This window comes from Scyliorhinus torazame, chromosome 4, assembly GCF_047496885.1.
Source record: "Scyliorhinus torazame isolate Kashiwa2021f chromosome 4, sScyTor2.1, whole genome shotgun sequence".
In the NCBI taxonomy this organism is placed as follows: Eukaryota; Metazoa; Chordata; class Chondrichthyes; order Carcharhiniformes; family Scyliorhinidae; genus Scyliorhinus; species Scyliorhinus torazame.
In genome coordinates, this window is record NC_092710.1 from 150,136,084 (window position 1) to 150,155,231 (window position 19,148).

General features: G+C 46.7%; 1 protein-coding gene across 1 annotated transcript in view; it reads left to right on the forward strand.

Annotated features, from left to right (window-relative positions):
* The window catches only part of asap2a (ArfGAP with SH3 domain, ankyrin repeat and PH domain 2a), a 228,661-nt gene that overhangs the window by 107,778 nt on the left and 101,735 nt on the right, over window positions 1–19,148 (forward strand). The window contains exon 9 of the mRNA XM_072498751.1: window positions 13,043–13,129. Within this exon, the coding sequence (XP_072354852.1) occupies window positions 13,043–13,129 (87 nt within the window). The remainder of the gene's footprint in view (window positions 1–13,042; window positions 13,130–19,148) is intronic.

Consider the following 19,148-nt stretch of genomic DNA (forward strand, 5'->3'; position numbering starts at 1 on the left):
ACAAACAAATGACAAAAAGCAATTAGGGATCATCCATAGTCGCCATTAACATACACAGCCCCCCTCCCTCCCACCCACACGCCCCAACTAATGCTCGATGTTATCCAGTTCGTGAAAGTGCATATTGGATAATGCCCATGAATTGTAGAACCCCTCCATCCTTCCCCTCAGTTCAAACTTAACCTTCTCAAGAGTCAAGAATTCCAACAGGTCCCCCTGCCACGCCAGGGCACAGGGTGGAGAGGTTGCTCTCCAACCAATCGGGATCCGCCTTCGGGCGATCAACGAGGCGTAGGCTACAACATCTGCCTCTGCACCTGTTTCCAACCCTGGCTGGTCCGACACCCCAAATATGGCCTCCAGGGGGCCCGGGTCCAGTTTCACGTGCACCACTTTAGAAATTACCCTAAAAACCTCCTTCCAGTAATCCTCTAGCTTTGGACAGGACCAAGACATATGAACGTAATTAGGCCCCCCCCCCCCCCCCCCCCCCCCCCCCGGCTACGTCCACCCACATTTTCTACTCCTTCAAAGAATCGTTTCATCCTCACTCTCGTGAGGTGTGCTCTGTGTACCACCTTCCTCGTGAGGTCTGCCCTGTATACCACCTGAGTTAACATCCCCATTTAACGTTTCAAAATGATTCCAAGTCTGAGGAATCTTTTTGTGTATCCTCTGTCTGGATGCGGTAAAGGGGCAGTCTATTTTGCATATATGATTAAATGCATTATCTGTGACCTCATGAGTCCGCAGTAGGTGTGTTTAGGTCATTGCTTTTTGTATGTAGAAGTATGTATTAGTTATTTTGGGAAAAATACTTTTGCCAGTTATTTTCTTGTGGCAATGTAAACAGTGTGATATCTAAGAAATTAATACTTCACTTGTGTATTGTGGCTCGTAGTTTAATGAAAGGGTGATGATTATTGAGGATATTGATAAATTTTTCTGGTTCTGTTTCTGAAAAGTCGAAATAGCCCACATGCAATCCAAATATCTGTAGGAATGCATTGGGATCCTCAGGCACATTTTAAATACACACCCTTCTCACTTCTCATTAATATGTTTGCATAGGCTGGGGCATGTTTTTTTTACCCATAGCTGTGCTTTTGATTTAGAGATAAAATTCATTACTGAATTCAAAGTCATTTTTTTGTTAAATCCAAGTGTAATAATCAAATTACAGGTTCATCTGGGTTGTCAGGGTGGGGAAATTAATTAATGGTACTTTGGATAGCTGACATACCTCTGACTATTTCTGGATTTGTATACAGATTTACAATGTGGGTGAGTGTGTTTTGCTTTGCGGTGTGTTGCGTCGGTGCAGTGTTGCGGTGAGACATTTATTAGTGTGTTGCCAATTCTATAAAGTAATGTGTGACTTTTACGTAACTAGGATGCTTCCATCCTAAGGGATTCAATCTATATTTTGTTAAAGTCAAATGATCATTCAAGTAGGTGCATTAGCTTGGAAAGAAATGTGAAGCATATGTGAAATAATTAATTCAATATCTGATAGCTCACTGGGTGCTGCAAAATTAATTTGTGTATATTCCTCTTGTTGCATTGTTGAACCATTGGGAATCGTGTTTGTTAGCACTCACTTTAAACCGAAGTTTTGAGGGGAAAGAAATTTGAAATCGGCAAAACCAAAGAATGCTAGAGAGTGCTAATTGCTTATTACAAGGGGTTGTAGATGTGAGCTCATTCCCAATGCATTAACTTGTGCCAAGTAGTTAGAATTTTCAGTTTGGAAAAAGGAATATGGGAGATTTGTTGATAACAGAAACATCTTTATAGATTCCAAGTCAACTACATATACATCATATAAACATATATTTATGTACATGCACACTCATGGTCTTTGGTATTTGTGCTAAATTATTTATCTAATAAAGAAAATCAAAACCTCAGCATCAATGCAGAAGGCTACATGGCCGCATCAGCTAATAAAGGAGTTAGTGGGAATGATAAACAGCCATTGGAAAACTAAAAAGTAACCGTCAAGAAAATCGAGCGTCTGGGAGGCGGGGGGGGGCCTCAGTCTTTTCTCACAAGGGCACATTCTACATATTCAAATTTGGAGATTTATGGTGAATACTGACAACCTGGGTTCTAGTAAACCTCTAACTATGCAACTAATCATAACTACTTCCCATTATTTGTCATCTTGGAGCTGCCCTACCCAGGATATTATCTTGCAGGGTTATCTAGAACTGATCCTAGACTTTATTAGCTCTGTACCCCTCCAGATTCCATTAATAAGCCAGCTGTTGGCTTTGCCTTAGACTCCTGGAGACCTGCTTAGTTTAGTTGTTAAATTATTGGATCTGTCAAGTCATTCCTTATTCCCTATCTGGCAAATAAATTAACATGGTGATGTTGCTCAGGAGAGCTTTCATTATGCCAGATACTTAATCATAGAATGTTACATTGCAGAGGGGGCCACGTCACCAGTAGGTTGGACCATTATCTTGAATAGTTTTTTTAATAAACATTTTTTTTGAGGTATTTTTTGATATAACAACAACACAATAAAGAATGTACATGAAACTACAAACGTAGTGCAAAAGCCGTCTCCCTCCCTTACAGATCCCATCTTTATTAACCCCCTACTCTAAGCTAAACTACCCGCTCCCCCCCCCCTTGCTGACGATTAATTTTCTGCGAAGAAGTTGACGAACGGTTGCCACCTCAGGGCGAACCCTAACAGTGACCCTCTCCAGGCGAACTTGATTTTCTCCAAACAGATAAAGCTAGCCATGTTCGACAGCCAGGTCTCCGACTTCGGGGCTTTGAGTCCCACCAAGCTAATAGTATCCGTCTCCAGGCTATCAGGGAAGCAAAGGCCAGAACGTCTGCCTCTTTCTCCTCCTGGATTCCTGGGTCTTTCGACACCCCGAAAATCGCCACCTCTGGACTCAGCGCCACCCTAGTTTTTAACACCGTGGACATGACACCTGCAAACCCCTGCCAAAATCCCCTAAGCTTCGGACATGTCCAGAACATGTGGACATGGTTCGCCGGTCCTTCCGCACATTTTGCACACCTGTCTTCCACCCCAAAGAATCTGCTCACCCGTGCCACTGTCATGTGAGCCCGATGAATGACCTTGAATTGTATCAGGCTGAGCCTGGCACATGTTGCGGACGCGTTGACTCTACTCAACGCGTCCGCCCATAGACCATCCTCTATCTCTCCTCCTCCCACTTGCGCTTCAGCTCCTCGGTCTGCTTCTCCTCTGACCCCATTAGTTCCTTGTAAATGTCCGAGATGCTCCCTTCTCCTACCCACCTTCTGGAAACTGTCCTGAATCCCCCTTAACGGTAGGAGCGGGAAGGTTGACACCTGTTTACGTAGGAAGTCCCGCACCTGCAGATACCTGAATTTGTTTCCCCTCGCCAACCCAAACTTCTCCTCCAGCGCCCTCGTACTCGGAAAGCTCCCTTCTATAAACATATCCCCCATCCTCTCAATCCCTGCTCTCCGCCATATCCGGACCCCCATCCATACTTCCTGTCCCCTCGCCAGGACCGTAAACATCTCACTTGCTTATACCACGAAAACCGGCCAAATTCCCCTAGAATTCCCATGATGTCTTCCATCTCCTCTAATGGGTCCGATATATACAGAAGCAGGTCGTCTGCATAGAGCGAGATTCTGTGCTCCACCCTCCCCCGGACCAGCCCCTTGAGGCTCTCAGAGCAATTGCCAACGGCTCTATAGCTAGCGGGAACAACAGTGGGAGAGGGGGCATCCCTGTCTCGTCCCCCGGTGCAGTCTAAAATAGTCTGATGTTGTCCTATTCGTCCGTACACTTGCCACAGGAGCCTGATAACAGCAACCTGACCCAGTCAATAAAACCCCGCCCAAATCCGAACCGTCCCAGTACCTCCCACAGATAATCCCATTCTGCCCGATCAAAAGCCATCCATTGCGGTCACTACCTCCACCTCCCTACCTTCCGGGGGCATCATGATCACATTTAACAACCTTCTTACATTGGCCACCAACTGCCTACCCTTAACAAACCCCGTCTGGCCCTCCCCAATAACGTCCGGAACACAATCCACAATCCTGGAGGTCAAAATTCTGTCCAGCAGTTCGGTGTCCACATTCAACCGGGATATCACCCTGTAGGACCCACACAGCCCCACTTCAGAATCAGCGAAATCGTGGCCTGTGACATCGTCGGGAGCAGCACCCCTCTTTCCCTTGCCTCATTGAACATCCTCATCAACACTGGCCCAATATCCCAGAAAACCTTTTATAAAACTCCACTGGGTACCCGTCCGGCCCCGGGGCTTTACCCGCCTGCATTGCCTTCAGACCCTCCACTATCTCTTCCAACTCGATCGGGGCCCCCAGCCCTTCTACCAGCTCCCCGTCCACCTTTGGGAAATGTAGACCCCACAAGAAGTGCCTCATCCTCTCCGGCCCCGTAGGGGGTTCCGACCTAGACAGCCTACTGTAGAAATCCCTAAACGCCTTATTCACCCCTGCTGAATCTCCAACCAGGTTCCCAACTCTGTCATTTACTTTCCCTATCTCCCTGGCTGCCTCCATCTTTCTAAGCTGCTGTACTAGCATTCTGCTGGCCTTCTCTCCATACTCCATACATCGCCCCCTTCGCCTTTCTCAGCTGCTCCACCGCCCTCCCTGTGGTTAACAAGCCGAACTTTGCCTGTAGCCTCTGCCTATCCCTTAAATGTCCTGTCTCTGGGGTCTCCGCATACCTCCTATCGATCTGTAGTATCTCCTTAACCAGTCGGTCTGTCTCTGCCCTGTCTACCTTTTCCCTGTGGGCCCGTATCGAGATCAGCTCCCCTCTGACCACCACCTTCAGTGCTTCCCAGACCATCGCTGCTGAAATTTCCCCTGTGCCATTGACCTGCAGATAGTTCTGAATACATTTCCTCAGCCGCTCGCACACCCCTTTGTCAGTCAAAAGTCCCACATCTAACCACCAGTGCGGGCGCTGGTTACTATCTTTACTGACCTGCAGGTCAACCCAGTGCGGAGCATGGTCTGAGATTGTGATCGCCGAGTACCCCGTGTCCACCACCCTTGCAAGTAAAGCACTGCTCAAAATGAATAAATCGATCCGGGAGTACACTTTATGCACGTGTGAGTAGGAGGAGAACTCCTTCACCCTCGGCTGCCCAAATCTCCATGGATCCACCCCACCAATCTGCTCCGTGAATCCTTTTAGTTCCTTTGCCATTGCTGGCACCCTGTCCGTTTTTGAGCTTGACCTGTCCAAGCCAGGGTCAATAACTGTGTTGAAGTCCCCTCCCATGACCAACCTGTGCGAGTCCAGGTCCGGTATCTTCCCCAGCATCCTCTTTATAAACTCCACATCATCCCAATTTGGCGCATACACATTTACTAATACCACCTGCACCCCTTCCAGTTTCCCACTGACCATAATGTACCAACCTCCCACATCCGAGACTATTCTACCCGCCTCAAACATCACCCGCTTATTGATCAGGATCGTGACCCTTCTAGTCTTTGAATCCAGTCCCGAGTGAAAGACCTGACTGACCCAGCCTTTCCTGAATCCAATCTGATCAGTTACTCTAAGGTGCGTCTCCTGCAACATTACCACATCCGGCCACCGTCCGCCATCCCTTAAGATGCGCGAACACACGTGCCCTCTTGACCGGCCCATTTAACCCTCGAACATTCCAGGTGATCAGCCTAGTTGGGGGGACTCCTTGGCCCCCCCCCCCCTTTGACGATCCGCCATCCACTTTTTTGGGCCCGCCTCCAGCGGCCCACCCCCAGTCAACCTCTGCCCCCAACCTCCTCTCTGCCCCTTGGCCCAAGTCCCTCCCTCATCAGCAGAACATCCCCCCCCCCCATAGTAACAACACTCTGTAACCCAACCCCTTTGATAAATCGAACATATGCACCCCCCCCCCCCCCCCCCACTGCGCTTCCGTGAGCTAGCCCGTCCAGCTATCTTGGTGGCCCCCATCCCTGGTGACGGATAGTCTCCCACCTATTGTTCCCCCTCCCACTCATGCAAGCATACTCCAACATCAAACAATCCCCACACAATTGCCCGACAGAATAAACACCCAAATCTAAACAAGCAGACCTCCATCCCCCAACAGTGCAAATGAAAACCTTAACTCACTCAGCTCTGCCACTGGTCCCAAATCAATACAGAAGGCATTATAAACCGCTTCCCCAAAACGAAAAACGAGAAACTTTTTTTTAAAAAAAAGAGAAACAAAAAAAAAAAATGAAAGTTGCAGCAAAGTTCAAAAGTTCTCAGTCCACCACCAGTCCTTTCCTTTTCACGAAGTCCAGTGCATCTTCAGGTGACTCAAAACAAAAGTGCTGTTCCTCGTGCATGACCCAGAGACGGGCCGGATACAACAGTCCGAACTTCACCTTTTCTTAAAAAGGATCGACCTAATCTGGTTGAAGCCTGCTCTTCTCCTGGCCACCTCTACACTTGGGTCTTAGTAGACCCGCACGTTACTATTGTCCCAATTACAGCTCCGTGTTTGCTTAGCCCACTTTAGAATGCGCTCCTTATCTAAGTACCTGTGGAATCTCACCACCATTGCCCTTGCGGGGGGGGGGGTCTCCCATTCGCGACTTCCTCACGAGCACTCTGTGATGCCTGTCCACCTCCAAGGGTCCGGAGAATGCCCCATCCCCCAGCAGCTTCTCAAACATATCTGCAATGCTATACCCCAGCGTCCGTTCCTTCGTTCCCCACCAGGAGCACAACGATTCTCAAGTGCTGCTGGCGGGACCTATTCTCTAGGTTCTCCACCTTCTCCAGGAGTTTCTTCTGCTGGTTTCTCAGCATCTCCACCGCGGTTTGATGTTCCTCCTGCTCAGCCGGCGCCTTCTCCACCTTCTGAATCGCCCGATCTAGGGCGTCCAATCTAAGCTCCAACTGCTCAATCGACTCTTTTATTGGGTCCAAGCAGTCCCGTTTCTGCCTTGCAAAGCCTTCCTGAATAACTTGCGTCAGCTGCTCCGTTGACCGCTGGGTTGACAAACCAGAGGTCCGGTCCTCCTCCATGCTGACTCCAACTGCAGCTTCAGCCCAAGCTTTCTCTGTCTTTCTGTTTCTGCCTTTACGAGCGCTTCTAGTCCTTGTCTCCATGCACCGATGAGGGAATTCAGTACACAATTGCCTCTGTCACCAGTTTTACAGTTCAAGTCCAGTAGAAAATCGGGGGAAAAGGTCCAAAAGTCCGACCCGAGCAGGAGCCACCAAATGTGCGACTTACTCCTTCATAGCTGCCTCCGGAAGAATATCTTGTATAGTTTAAGGACCTACTGTGCAGTATCATCAGATTATTGATTTACTTCTATCTCTCAGGTAGATTATTGAAGAATTATGGATGGTACAGCACATATTTGGTGCATCTTGATAGTGAGCCTCTATGGTAGAGCTATCCAAATTAGCCCAATCTCCTCTTTCTCCATAGCCCTCTAATGTTTTATCCTTCATGTAGTTCCTCAGTTCTCTTTATATAAAATGTTACTATTCAATTTTGTTATCCTTTCAAGCGGTGCATTCCAGTTTGCAACTCACTGCTTTTCAAAAGGAAACAAAAATTTTCATATCACCTCTGATCCTTTGTCAGGCACCTTAAATCTGTCTCCTTTGGTTACCGATCCTTCTGCCACTAGAAATAGAGTAAATAAGGAAAAACGATCACTACCATTCATAACTTTGTCAAGTCTTCCCGTAAGCTTTTATTTTCCTTTGGAGAAAGCCCCCCAGTTTTTCTAGGCCCTCTGCATAACTGACGTCCCTTGTGGCCGAACATCAGAGTCTCTGGACTCACGTGATTCTCCGGTGCTCTGGTATTTACCAATTTGGGCATGACGTGGCACGCACGGTAGGCCAAGGGGATAAATCCTCAAGGGAGTTGCCCCAAAGAACCCCACCCCCCTAAATAGGCGCACTTTGTTGCTAACTTTGCGTTGGTTCAATTGCTCTGTTTTATTACCCTTGCTCTCGAGTCGCCAGGTATCTTTATGATACCGACACGAGGTTCAAGTCCGAGTAATGATCAATAACCCAATACACCGATTAGTAAGATTCAAATCAAACCACATTTATTATACACAGTATTTGCTACTCATGCACAAATTCTACTTCTACAACTAACAGGCCTATACTTAACTTCGGGCTGGCCCACCAGGTCAGGGGAACAAATGGCCTTTCGTTCGGGTTCTGAGTCTGCGGGATTCGAAGTTGGTACGGATTGGTAGCTAGGAGCGTTGAATTAAGACTTACTTCGCTCGGCGGTCACTGCACCGGTCACGGTCAATGTTGGTTCGTGTTGCTAGGTGACCCGGGCAGGACGAAGAGGTGAAGAGAGTGATTTGAACTTGGGGCTTAACTCTTATAGTCCCCAGGGGCTTCCTGCCTTTCGGGGCGGACCCTGTACCTGGTCCCAAGTGATTGGACTTTGTCCCAATTGCTTGGTTCAATTTCTCCAATACTGGAGCGGTTCCCTGATCGATGGGTGGTCTTGAGGTGCTCGTTCACCTCCTTTGTGTTGGCTCCTGCTGGCGCCGGGGAGTCTGGCTTTGCTTTGTGTGTCCAAAATGTTACTTATTGTTCCCGGGGATTGCTCATCAGTATGTGATGGCTGCTACATAGTTATGCTGATGGTCGCTGGTATTGATGTTGTCTGGCTTTTGCAGAGGTAAATACACAGCAAACCTGCAGCTGCTGGTTTCTGTCTATGTTGGCTGACTTTCCCATCAGCCTTTGTCGTTCACCATTTTAAATCGGGAGCTGGCTAATTTCGGTGGCTACAACTCCTCCAGAGGTCCCCCTAAATAGGGGACCACCCCCAAAGGCCCCTAAATAGGGAATCCCTACAGAAATCCCTAGCTAAAGGACCCCCCCCCCCCCCCACCCACAGACTCCCTCGCTAAAGAGCCCCCAACAGCCCCAGCTCCTCCCCCTCCCCCCCGAAAAGAGACCACCGTCTGGAAGCTAGGGAGCAGTTCAGACACTGGCAGTGAAAAAAATATTGTTGTAACACTCACTTGGGCTTACACCTGCTGGCTCAGACAGAGGAAGCACATGTGTCAAATCCTGAAAAGAGAAAGCAGCGACAAGTGCTTAAACCCCTCAGATCCATGAGCTGCGAGACATTCATTCATTTCACTCACTGGGCTGTGATTGACAGCTTCCACATACCAACACAGCTTCAGCCTTGCTTCATTCATCTTCCATCAACCTTGAGTGACTCTCAAGTGCTCTAACCACAATGTTTATAAACATCAACCACTTCAAAGAAAATTAAGGGCTGTCAATTTCGAGCTGAGTACTTCAAAATCACTCGTGTGAAGGAGGGTGATTGGAATATATTCAGCCAGAGGGTGGTGAATCTGTGGAACCTTGCTGCAGAAGTCTGTGGAGGACATATAATTGAATGTCTTTAAGACAGAGATATTTAGGTTCTTTAAGACAGAAGAATGGGGATGAGAAATATATCGGCCATCTTTGAATGGCGGACCAGGCTCGATGAGCCGAATGGCCTAATTCTGCTCCTATGTGTTATGGGATGGTGGGGGGCACTCCTTTTAGTTATAGGGTCTGTGTGGGGAGGGGTGTTCCTTTAGTTAGGGGTCTCGGTGGGGAGGGGGAGGTCCTTTAGTTAGGGGACCTCCTGTGGGGGTGGGTGTTCTTTTGTTAGAGGAGTCTCGGGGGGGTCCTTAGTGGAGTTTCGGGGGGGCGGAGTCCTTTAGTTAGGGGGGTCTCAGTTGGGGGGGGTTACTTTAGTTAGTGAAATCTTGAGGTGGGGTTCCCTTTAATTAGGGGGCGAGGTGTTTGTTTAGTTAGGGGATCACGGGGGAGGGTTTCCTTTAGTTAGGGGTTCTCGGGGGGGGGGTCTTTTAGTTAGGGGGTCAAGGGGGGGTGTCCTTTAGTTAGGAGGTCTCAGGCGGGGGGGGGTTCATTTAGTTAGGGGGATGGGGGGGTCCCTGGGTGCGTCTCTCTATTTAGGCGGGTCCTGCAGGGGGTGGGGGGTCACACTATTTATGGGTCCCTGGTCCCCGTATCGGGGGGGGGGGGGGGGGGGTTCACTTGGGGATCCTTTGTATTTCTCACCATGCATAAATTTGCATGGCGAAGGATTTTGAATTGCTTCCTGATCTGGCTCCCAGCAGGAGAACATAGTCTGCCAAATGGGAAATCTTGCCCTAAAGATGGGGTCTAAACAGTGTTTTAAAGGGGTTTAGGCCAACTTCTCTGCTTTTGTACCCTGCCTCTATTTATAAATGCAAGGACCCCATATGCCTTTTAAAGTTCTTCTCAACTTGTCATGGCTGTTTCAAATACTTGTATGTGTATGACCCCAAGAATTTCTGCTCCTGCAACTCTATTAAAATTTTAAGTCTTAATTTACATTGCCACTATTCATTCTTCCTACCAAATTGAATCTCAGCATTAAATTTAATCTGCCATGCATGCCAATTTCAACATTTATTTAAGCCTCCTGAAGTTTGCTACTTTCCTCTTAACTGTTTATTAGTTTTGAGTTTCATGTCATTTGCAAACTTTGAAATTATGTCCTATATACTCAAATCCATTTAATTTACACAATGGATATAGAGCAGTGGTCCCTATGCCTACCTCTGGGGAATACCATTGCCTATTTCCCTCCATTCTGAAAATCAATCATTCCACTGAATCATTCCACGACTGAGCTTTCTGTCCATTGACAAATTACTTATCCATGTAGCCCCTATCCTTTCATCCAGTGTTTTGCAAACTTTTTTTCCTGGGACCCACATTTGCCAACCACATTTGAGAACCCACGCCCGCCGAGCTTTGCAACCCATGCCACGTTTGCTTATCTTTAATACGAAATGGGAGCTGCTTGGTCCTCACGCTCTCACTTGATTCAGGTTCACAGGAGGAGAGGATATTGCACATATCAGGTGCAGACTTCAGCCAGTTCCTGTGTGCCTTCTTCATCCTATGAAAACGGAAAATCTAACCTTGCACATGTAGGCCGTTGTGAAGGACAATAGCTACAGAATGTTGTTTTACTCCACATTGGATACTCCTGGGAGATGTTCCTCCAGAATGCTGACAACTTCATGGACTTTTGATGCGTTTTTAATGTGGTATGACACGTCCGGTACTGCAGCGTAGTCTTTTAATTTGGACTCAGCTGTAAGTTAATAACTGACTCTGGGGTCTCAGATTCGAAATGGATTTTTCACCCACCCACTTCTCTTTCAAAATTTGAAACTTCTCTCATTTCCCATTGCTTTGCTGCATTGGCACGATTGACAAACCATACCTAAAGCAATATTTTATACTACTTTGTTCCTGAGTTAAATATCTTCTTTGTATGTTGTTAACTAGATGAACTGGAGCTCTGTAAAGAGCTAACATTAGCACTGCTCTGTATTGCCCTTGACTCTCCTGAGCAGCTCTCTCGAGCAGATTCAGTTGTGAGATCGTAGGTACACTGCCTATATGTGTCTCCGGCCATCTCTTGTAAGAAAATGATCCATCTTCACAGTGCTCTTGCCAGCAGCTAGAAAATGCTCTTCTCTGATTTGCCGTCAAAGGCACGTACATACAGGACGCTTGACATCAAGTGTTCGTGCAGGGCACGTGACCTCACTGCTGCCACTTCTGGCTGGAAGACTCCATACAGCCTCTTTTCTTTTCATTTAAAAGGCTGCAGTGGCCGCCAATCTCAATTTAAAAGCCGGTAGCGGCTGTGTGGCCATTGCCCTGCGATCGGGACTATGGCGGGAATGGCGTGACTGATCACTCCAATCACCTTCCCGACACACGGCCCATGACCTGCACTTTGGAAAAACCCCGCTTTAATCCCATATGCTTCAATTTCGTTCTCAAATCTTTGTGGTATTTCAAATGCATTTTGGAAGTCATGTGAAATTAAAAATGAAATGAAAGTCGCCGTAGTCCTCAAGTACCATAGGCTGCTCTCATCTTTTGAGAGAGAACTGACTGGTGATGATTTAACCTGAAGGTCACCACACCTCAGGCGAGGAGCAAGGTTGAGAAGGCGGATATTTTGTGGATAACCTCAGCTGGTACGATAATTGAACCCGGGAATTGTTGGAGTTGCACAGCATCACAAACCAGCCGTCCAGCCAACTGAGTTAACGATGCTAGAATTGCTGGCCAAGACTAATGCCACTCATGACTGCTTAATTCAGGTCCTCCTGTTAGGACCTTCAGCAAAGATATTGGGCTCACTTCCACTCCAGCGAATTTGAACGAGTCCTTGTGGCTAGGACCTTGCCTACCCTGCAGGTACCTCACTTTTGCCACCAATACATCTCATGCCTTGGTTCTGAAGCCTATTAATGCTTGGGTGGGCAGCACGGTGACGCAGTGGTTAACATTGCTGCTTCACGGCGCCGAGGTCCCAGGTTCGATCCCGGCTCTGGGTCACTGTGCGTGTGGAGTTTGCACATTCTCCCCGTCTTTGCGTGGGTTTCGCCCCCACAACCCAAAGATGTGCAAGGTAGGTGGATTGGCCACGCTAAATTGCCCCTTAATTGGAAAAAATGAATTGGGTACTCTACATTTATAAATAAAAAAGAATTAATGCTTGGGTGTTTAGCCCAAAATCTTGTGAGAATCTAAGTGCCAACAGGGATTTAAAAATATAAGAAGTGGCTGAAATTTGGTGGGCATGCCCTAAATTAATAACTAAATGAAGAGAAGAAAAATAGATTGTTAGATATGGCTATATTGGACATTCTGGGGATGGATTTTGCTCTGAAGTATTTTCCTCCCTGCCAGTTGGACAAGGTTGGGAATTCGCCAGGCCTGAAATTACTTTTGTTTTTAAAGTGGGAGAATTTTCATTTGTAATTGTCACCACATTGATGAAATTGTGGGAGTTTATTGTGAGCATGTGATTTTATGAGTACATTTGTAATTATGGAGAAAAACATGCATGATACTCTTTTTAAAATTAGTCTGCTCCTGTACATGGAAGAATTATTTTTATTAAGTGAAATGTGACTACAAAGATTTTATTTCTAGATTAAACAAGTGCAGGACGAGGAAAGAAAACAGCTGGTTCAACTTCGAGATGTATTAAAAGCAGGGCTACAGGTAGAACAAAAAGAGGTGAGGAATTTATTTTGTACTCTAGTGCATGCACATGTCTGTGTATCATTAACAAACTTGCTTATTGTTCAAGTTATTAGTCATTACTGTAGTTTATGTTAAGAGAAAAAACAGTTTATGTATTTACCCAAGGCAAATCATATTTACCTAAGACACAGCAAATGTTACAGTTAAAATACTAGGGGCACCATCCACCGGCCGTGTTGCACTCTCGTTCCTGCGCAGTGCGGTCGGTGAATGCCGGGAGAGGCCTCTCGCGGGCATCCCTGCAGTCTTCCCCACTCGTGGGATCACCCAAGTCCCACGAGGCTTCCGAATCAGAAAAACACCCACAAGGGACCTGACCAAACGGTGCACGCTAAGCGGTTTTAAACCGAGTTTGGTGAACTAACGCGGCATCCACCAGCCTCGTTGGATCCACCGGCCTCCCCAGTGATGCCGCAACCGGGCGCGTTCAGCACTGGTCCACACAAATGTGTACCAGGCAGAACGACATCCGGGGAGGTCTCCCGGGCCATCGGAGATCCTTGGGTGGTCAGTGCCTGGGTGCCATGATGGCAGTGAAAGGGTGTTTGGGTGCTAGTGTGGCACTGTCAAGGGTCCAGGCTTGAGGGGGCGGGGGGAGCGCACATGTCCATGAAAGGAGGGTGGAGGGGGTGTTTGAAGGGTGGGGATGTGCAGGGCAGGTAAATAGGGGCATCCGAGAGATTGGGGTGGGTGCAACAGGTGGGGGCCTTAGAAGGGGAGGGGCCTGTAAGTGGGCATTGGGTAGCCTGAAGAGGGGGGACCCTCAGTGACCCCATAGAGGGGTGCCCTTACTTGGGAGGGGGGGGGGTGCTAGTGCCCATGTGTGTTGGGGTGACATTGCCCATAGGTGGGGGTGGACCCACGAGCTCACTTAGAGATTGGGGCACCCTTTCAAAATGACAGCCTGATCTCCTGAGGTCAGCTCCCCAGTGCTTAAAAAAATTCTAAATGTGGGCGAAACCGGTAAGAAATTCCCCAGGGCCAAGAAGGTGACTTTGTGTCATTGAATAGCGGTGGGGATCTCACTGGCAGAGTCAGCGGGAAACTCTCTGAAAAACCCACCACAAATTAACTTAAAAATTTGAAGTGGAGAATCATGCCCTGAAGTTCTTCAATCACAATTATTTTTAAAGCATTCGGATTCAGGGGCGTCATTCTCCGACCCCCCGCCGGGTTGGAGAATCGCCGGGGTCTGCCGTGAATCCCGCCCCCGCCGGTTGCTGAAGTCTCCGGTACCGGATATTCGGCGGGGGCGGGAATCGGGCTGCGCCGGTTGGCGGCCACCCCCCGCTGGATTCTCCGGCCCAGATGGGCCGTAGTCCCGCCGATAAATTGCCTGTCACGCCGACGTGGATTAAACCACCTTTTGAACGGCGGGACAAGGCGGCGTGGGCGGGCTCCGGGGTCCTTGGGGGGGGGGGGCGGGGGGGCCGCGGGGCGATCTGGCCCCTAGGGGTGCCCCCACGGTGACCTGGCCCGCGATCGGGGCCCACCGATCCGCGGGCGGGCCTGTGCCATGGGGGCACTCTTTCCCTTCCGCCTCTGCCACGGTCTCCACCATGGCGGAGGCGGAAGAGACTCCCTCCACTGCGCATGCGCGGGAAACTGTCAGCGGCCACTGATGCTCCCGCGCATGCGCCGCCCCGATATGTCATTTCCGCGCCAGCTGGCGGGGCAACAAAGGCCGTTTCCGCCAGCTGGCGGGGCGGAAATCCCTCCGGCGTCGGCCTAGCCCCTCAATGTTGGGGCTCGGCCCCCAAAGATGCGGAGCATTCCGCACCTTTGGGGCGGCGCGATGCCCGTCTGATTGGCGCCGTTTTGGGCGCCAGTCGGCGGACATCGCGCCATTTGGGGAGAATTTTGCCCCAGATATCTGTCAGGTGTTTATGTCCATGAGAATTAATTGAATGATACTGAATGTTTGAGTGCCATGATGATATTGTAGCTACAACAATAATATGATTCCATTTTATTGGAAGAACTCTGGTGACCAGAACGCTCCAAATGTATCTTTGATTGAATCTTTGTGCACTTCTAATGGGTTATAATTTGTAGGTTACAACATTGTTTTGATTTCTAATAGGATTGATTGACGAAACAAATTGAGGAAAATGTAACATTTTTGTTTACATTTGATTAATATAGTATATTTCATAAGTTTTAGACCAAGCTATCCATTCAGGCATTCCTCAAACACATTAGGAACTTGTCCAACTTGTTTCAACTGCTTCTCACAGCGTGATGAAGTTAGAGAGAAAATCACGTGAGAACAAATTAAAATGATGTTTCTTCTGTTTAACAGCATTAATTATATATTAGCTCTTTCATTTTACACCACTAAAAGTGTGCTTTTCTTGGTCCACTGCATGGATTTGATGGAGATTAAATATTCCCTGCTGATGTTTTTGCTGCTTACTTCTCTTATTAAGATTGCAAATGGTTAGAGCACATTGAGCTTTGTAGCTTACAAGTAGAATTTGTTATGACCAGTTGAGACTGGGTGAACCTCTTCAACCTCATCCGTTCGTCATGGCAAATGTTTAAAGTTTATTTTCCATGAGGATTTACCTTTTCCAAATCAGAATCTATTTAATTATATAATCTAGAATCTATTTAATTATATAATCTGTAAGCAATGTGGAGCCAATCGGTTCCTCATCTATCTCGGTTTTTTTATTCTTAACTTACTCGTCGTTGCTGGCCTCGAACAGGTTTTGGAACAGGCTGACAAACTGCCCCCATGTATCTCGGAAGCCTTCCTCGGGTGGCATACTTAATCTTCTCCAGGTGGAGACATTCTGAGAGGTCAGCAAGCCAGTCTGCAGCTGTGAGTGGCGCTGCTGATCGCACGCCGAGCAGGATTCTCTGGCGTGTGATTAGGGAAGCAAAAGCAAGAGCATTAGTCCCCATCTGCATGTGCAGTTCTGGTTGCTCCGATACCCCGAATATTGCCACTATTGGTCATGGCTTCACCCTCACCCACACAACTTTGGACATTGCCTCGGTGAAGGCTGTCCAGAACCCAGCAAGTTTGGGACAGGCCCAGAACATGTGGGTGTGGTTGGCCGGGCCCCTCTGGCACCGTTCACATTTATCCTCCACCTCCGGGAAGAACCTGCTCATTCATGTTCTGGTCAGGTGCGCTCTGTGCACCCCTTTGAGCTGCATTAGGCTGAGCCTTGCACAGGAGGAGGTGGAGTTAGCCCTGCTCAGTGCTTCGCTCCAGAGACCCCACCCTAACTCTGTCCTCAGTTTGTCCTCCCATTTTTGTCTGGTCTCGCCCAGTGGTGTTCGAGCTCTGTCCAGTAACTGTCCGTATATTTTCCCACGTAGCCACCCGTCTTTGCTGCATGTGCCTATCAGGTCCTCTAGTAGTGGGATTCTGGGGCCCCGGTGTACCCTACTGTCTTTTTGCGGAGCAAGTGTTTTATTTGGAGGTGTTTCATTTCCTGTCCTTTTGCTAGTTTCCATTTCCTCATCAGTTTGTCCAGTGTCGCCAGTCTGTGCCCTACATAAAAGTCCCCGACCATCAATGTGCACCGACCTGCTTCCATTTTTTGAAGATATAGGGATCTAGCCTGGCTGGGGGGAATCTGTGATTGCCGCAGATGGGGGCCATAGGGGACATTTTAGTTAGCCCGAAGTGTTGTTTCAGCTGGGCCCACGTTCTCAGCGTGGCCGCTACCACTGGCTCGTTGTGTATCTTGTTGAGGGGAATGGGATTTACCTTGCATTTTTAATGTCTCTTCCTTAGACGGTTATGATGGGTGTCTGGATTATTGGAAATGTTTCTCTCTTCACACCCCTGAGGGTGATTTAGTTGTTTTTCACCTTTAGCTTGGAATATGGCCGTACATTTTTAAGCAGTTTGCTCTGTCGCAGTTCAAATTTAAAAATTTCTAGTCAGTTAAAAGTTTAAAAATCATTATTTAAAAAATAAAGGGGCATATCCTCGTGACAAATTCTGACATTAAGTGATAGATGACTGAAAAAGGCACTTGCTTTCAATCACATCATAGAATTTTTGATACAAAAAGTAGTCACTTGGCCTGTTGTATCTGTGCTATGACTAGTACCGCAGTTTGGAACCATCTAATCTTAATCCCATTTCCCTGTGCTCAACATTTTTCAATTTTGTGTTTATCTTATCTTGAAGGATAGTATTCACTCAGCTTTATAGCAACTTGTACAATTGTTCTTCTAGTTTAATAATCCATTGGATGGAAAAAGTAATTTTGTACTCTGCCTTTATACTTGTGCAGGGGTGCTGCCAAAAAATGGAAACAGTCCATGACTATATGGAGCCTCAAACATTTTCAGAATTATGAACATCTAGGTTTGTTCCACCTGTGCTTCTTTGCTCAGATGAACAGTCTTCTCATCTCTGGTATCATGAGTTAACTGCATTGCCACTTCACCATGGCTTCAGTGTTCTCCCATCATGAGGGACCCAAAGGCCCAACAGCTGCCTTATAAACACACCAGCCCCTTGATTTTGTGTTCATTGCTATAAAACTAGAATTCCAGGTGCCCTTTTTATGGTTTCTTTCATCAGCTGCTGCATTTTTGTTTTTACGTTCTCTATTTATGTTCTCTCTAATCCTTCATTTCAGAATGTTCTTGTTTAGAGCAAAATTTAATTAGGATTACAAGATATTGTCACTGAGAGTTACTCTTATTTTTATTTTACAAAATGTAACTGAATCATCCTTTTTGCGCATATTTATGATGTCTAATTGTGCATCTAACTTTTTGTGTCACGTTTACTTGGAAACTAATGGACAAAGTTAGCAATGTTCTGAAAAATAATGGAGAAGGTGTTTTAATGTGAATAGTATAGCCTAATTTCTTGAGTCCTGTTTAATTTCTCATTAAGATTAATGGTTGAATGGAAAATATATTCCCAAGAGGCTTTAATTTCCAGGGAACTTGATCATTCTCTAGAAATAATGTGGCAAATCCTTGAGGACTCTGATACTCGAGGTATTCTGTAGGTGATGCATTTATTTCTGTAGAAGTGGAGATTAAGTAATATCAATGCAATATATAAAATTTCATCCCGTCTTTAATAAACTTGGCAGGCAATGTATTATACCTACTCTTAATGTGACTTGTTGCTTTTCTTGTAACTAAATGATATATTTTGTTTCCTTCCAAAATGCACTTGCCCTCTTTGTGATCAAAGTCTAGGAGAGTAAGTTGTTCCTGCATTTTGTCTGGTGCTTAAATGTTGCCTGTTGATAGTTTGTTATTTAAGTTTGGTCTGAGGATATTTCTTGTATTGTAAGTTTTAAAAATTATGTTGTCTTAATATAAATGTTAAATGCTTGTATTATCCATATTTTGAAACAAAAAGAAATCAAAACATTAATTTGTTCAAACGTAGATGATACTCATATTATTTTTCTGTGTGATTTTAAATTAGTTGGTGTGCACAAAGCAATAGTCCTTAAATAGCAAGGCATCATTTGCGAGTTAATTTATTTTTTTGGTTTTTTAAAAATTATAAATTTAGAGTACCCAATTATTTTTTTCAATTACCCCGAAACATCTTTTGGGCTGTGGGGCGAAACCCACACAAACATGGGGAGAATGCACAAACTCCACACGGACAGTGACCCAGAGCCAGGATCGAACCTGGGACCTTGCCGCCGTGAGTCAGCAGTGCTAACCACTGCACCACCGTTCTGCCCCTTTTGCAAGTTAATTTCTGACACTTCCCTTACTTCACAAAGTTAAAACCTAGATTTTAATCCACAGGTTATTTTTTTCTTGTAAATGAAGCTGATGCTTTTTTTCTTTTGAGGCTGTATCCTTTCCTGAAAGCAAATTATCTAGAGCCCAAATCTGCACTTTCCTGAAATGTTGACACCACTATTGTGATTGCAGCTGATGGTGATATGCTAGCAGCTTGTTAATTACAAGAAACAGAGGTTGGATAGGTTATCAAAGTAAGATTCCCACTTCAGTGCTATTTAAGAAAGGTGACAGG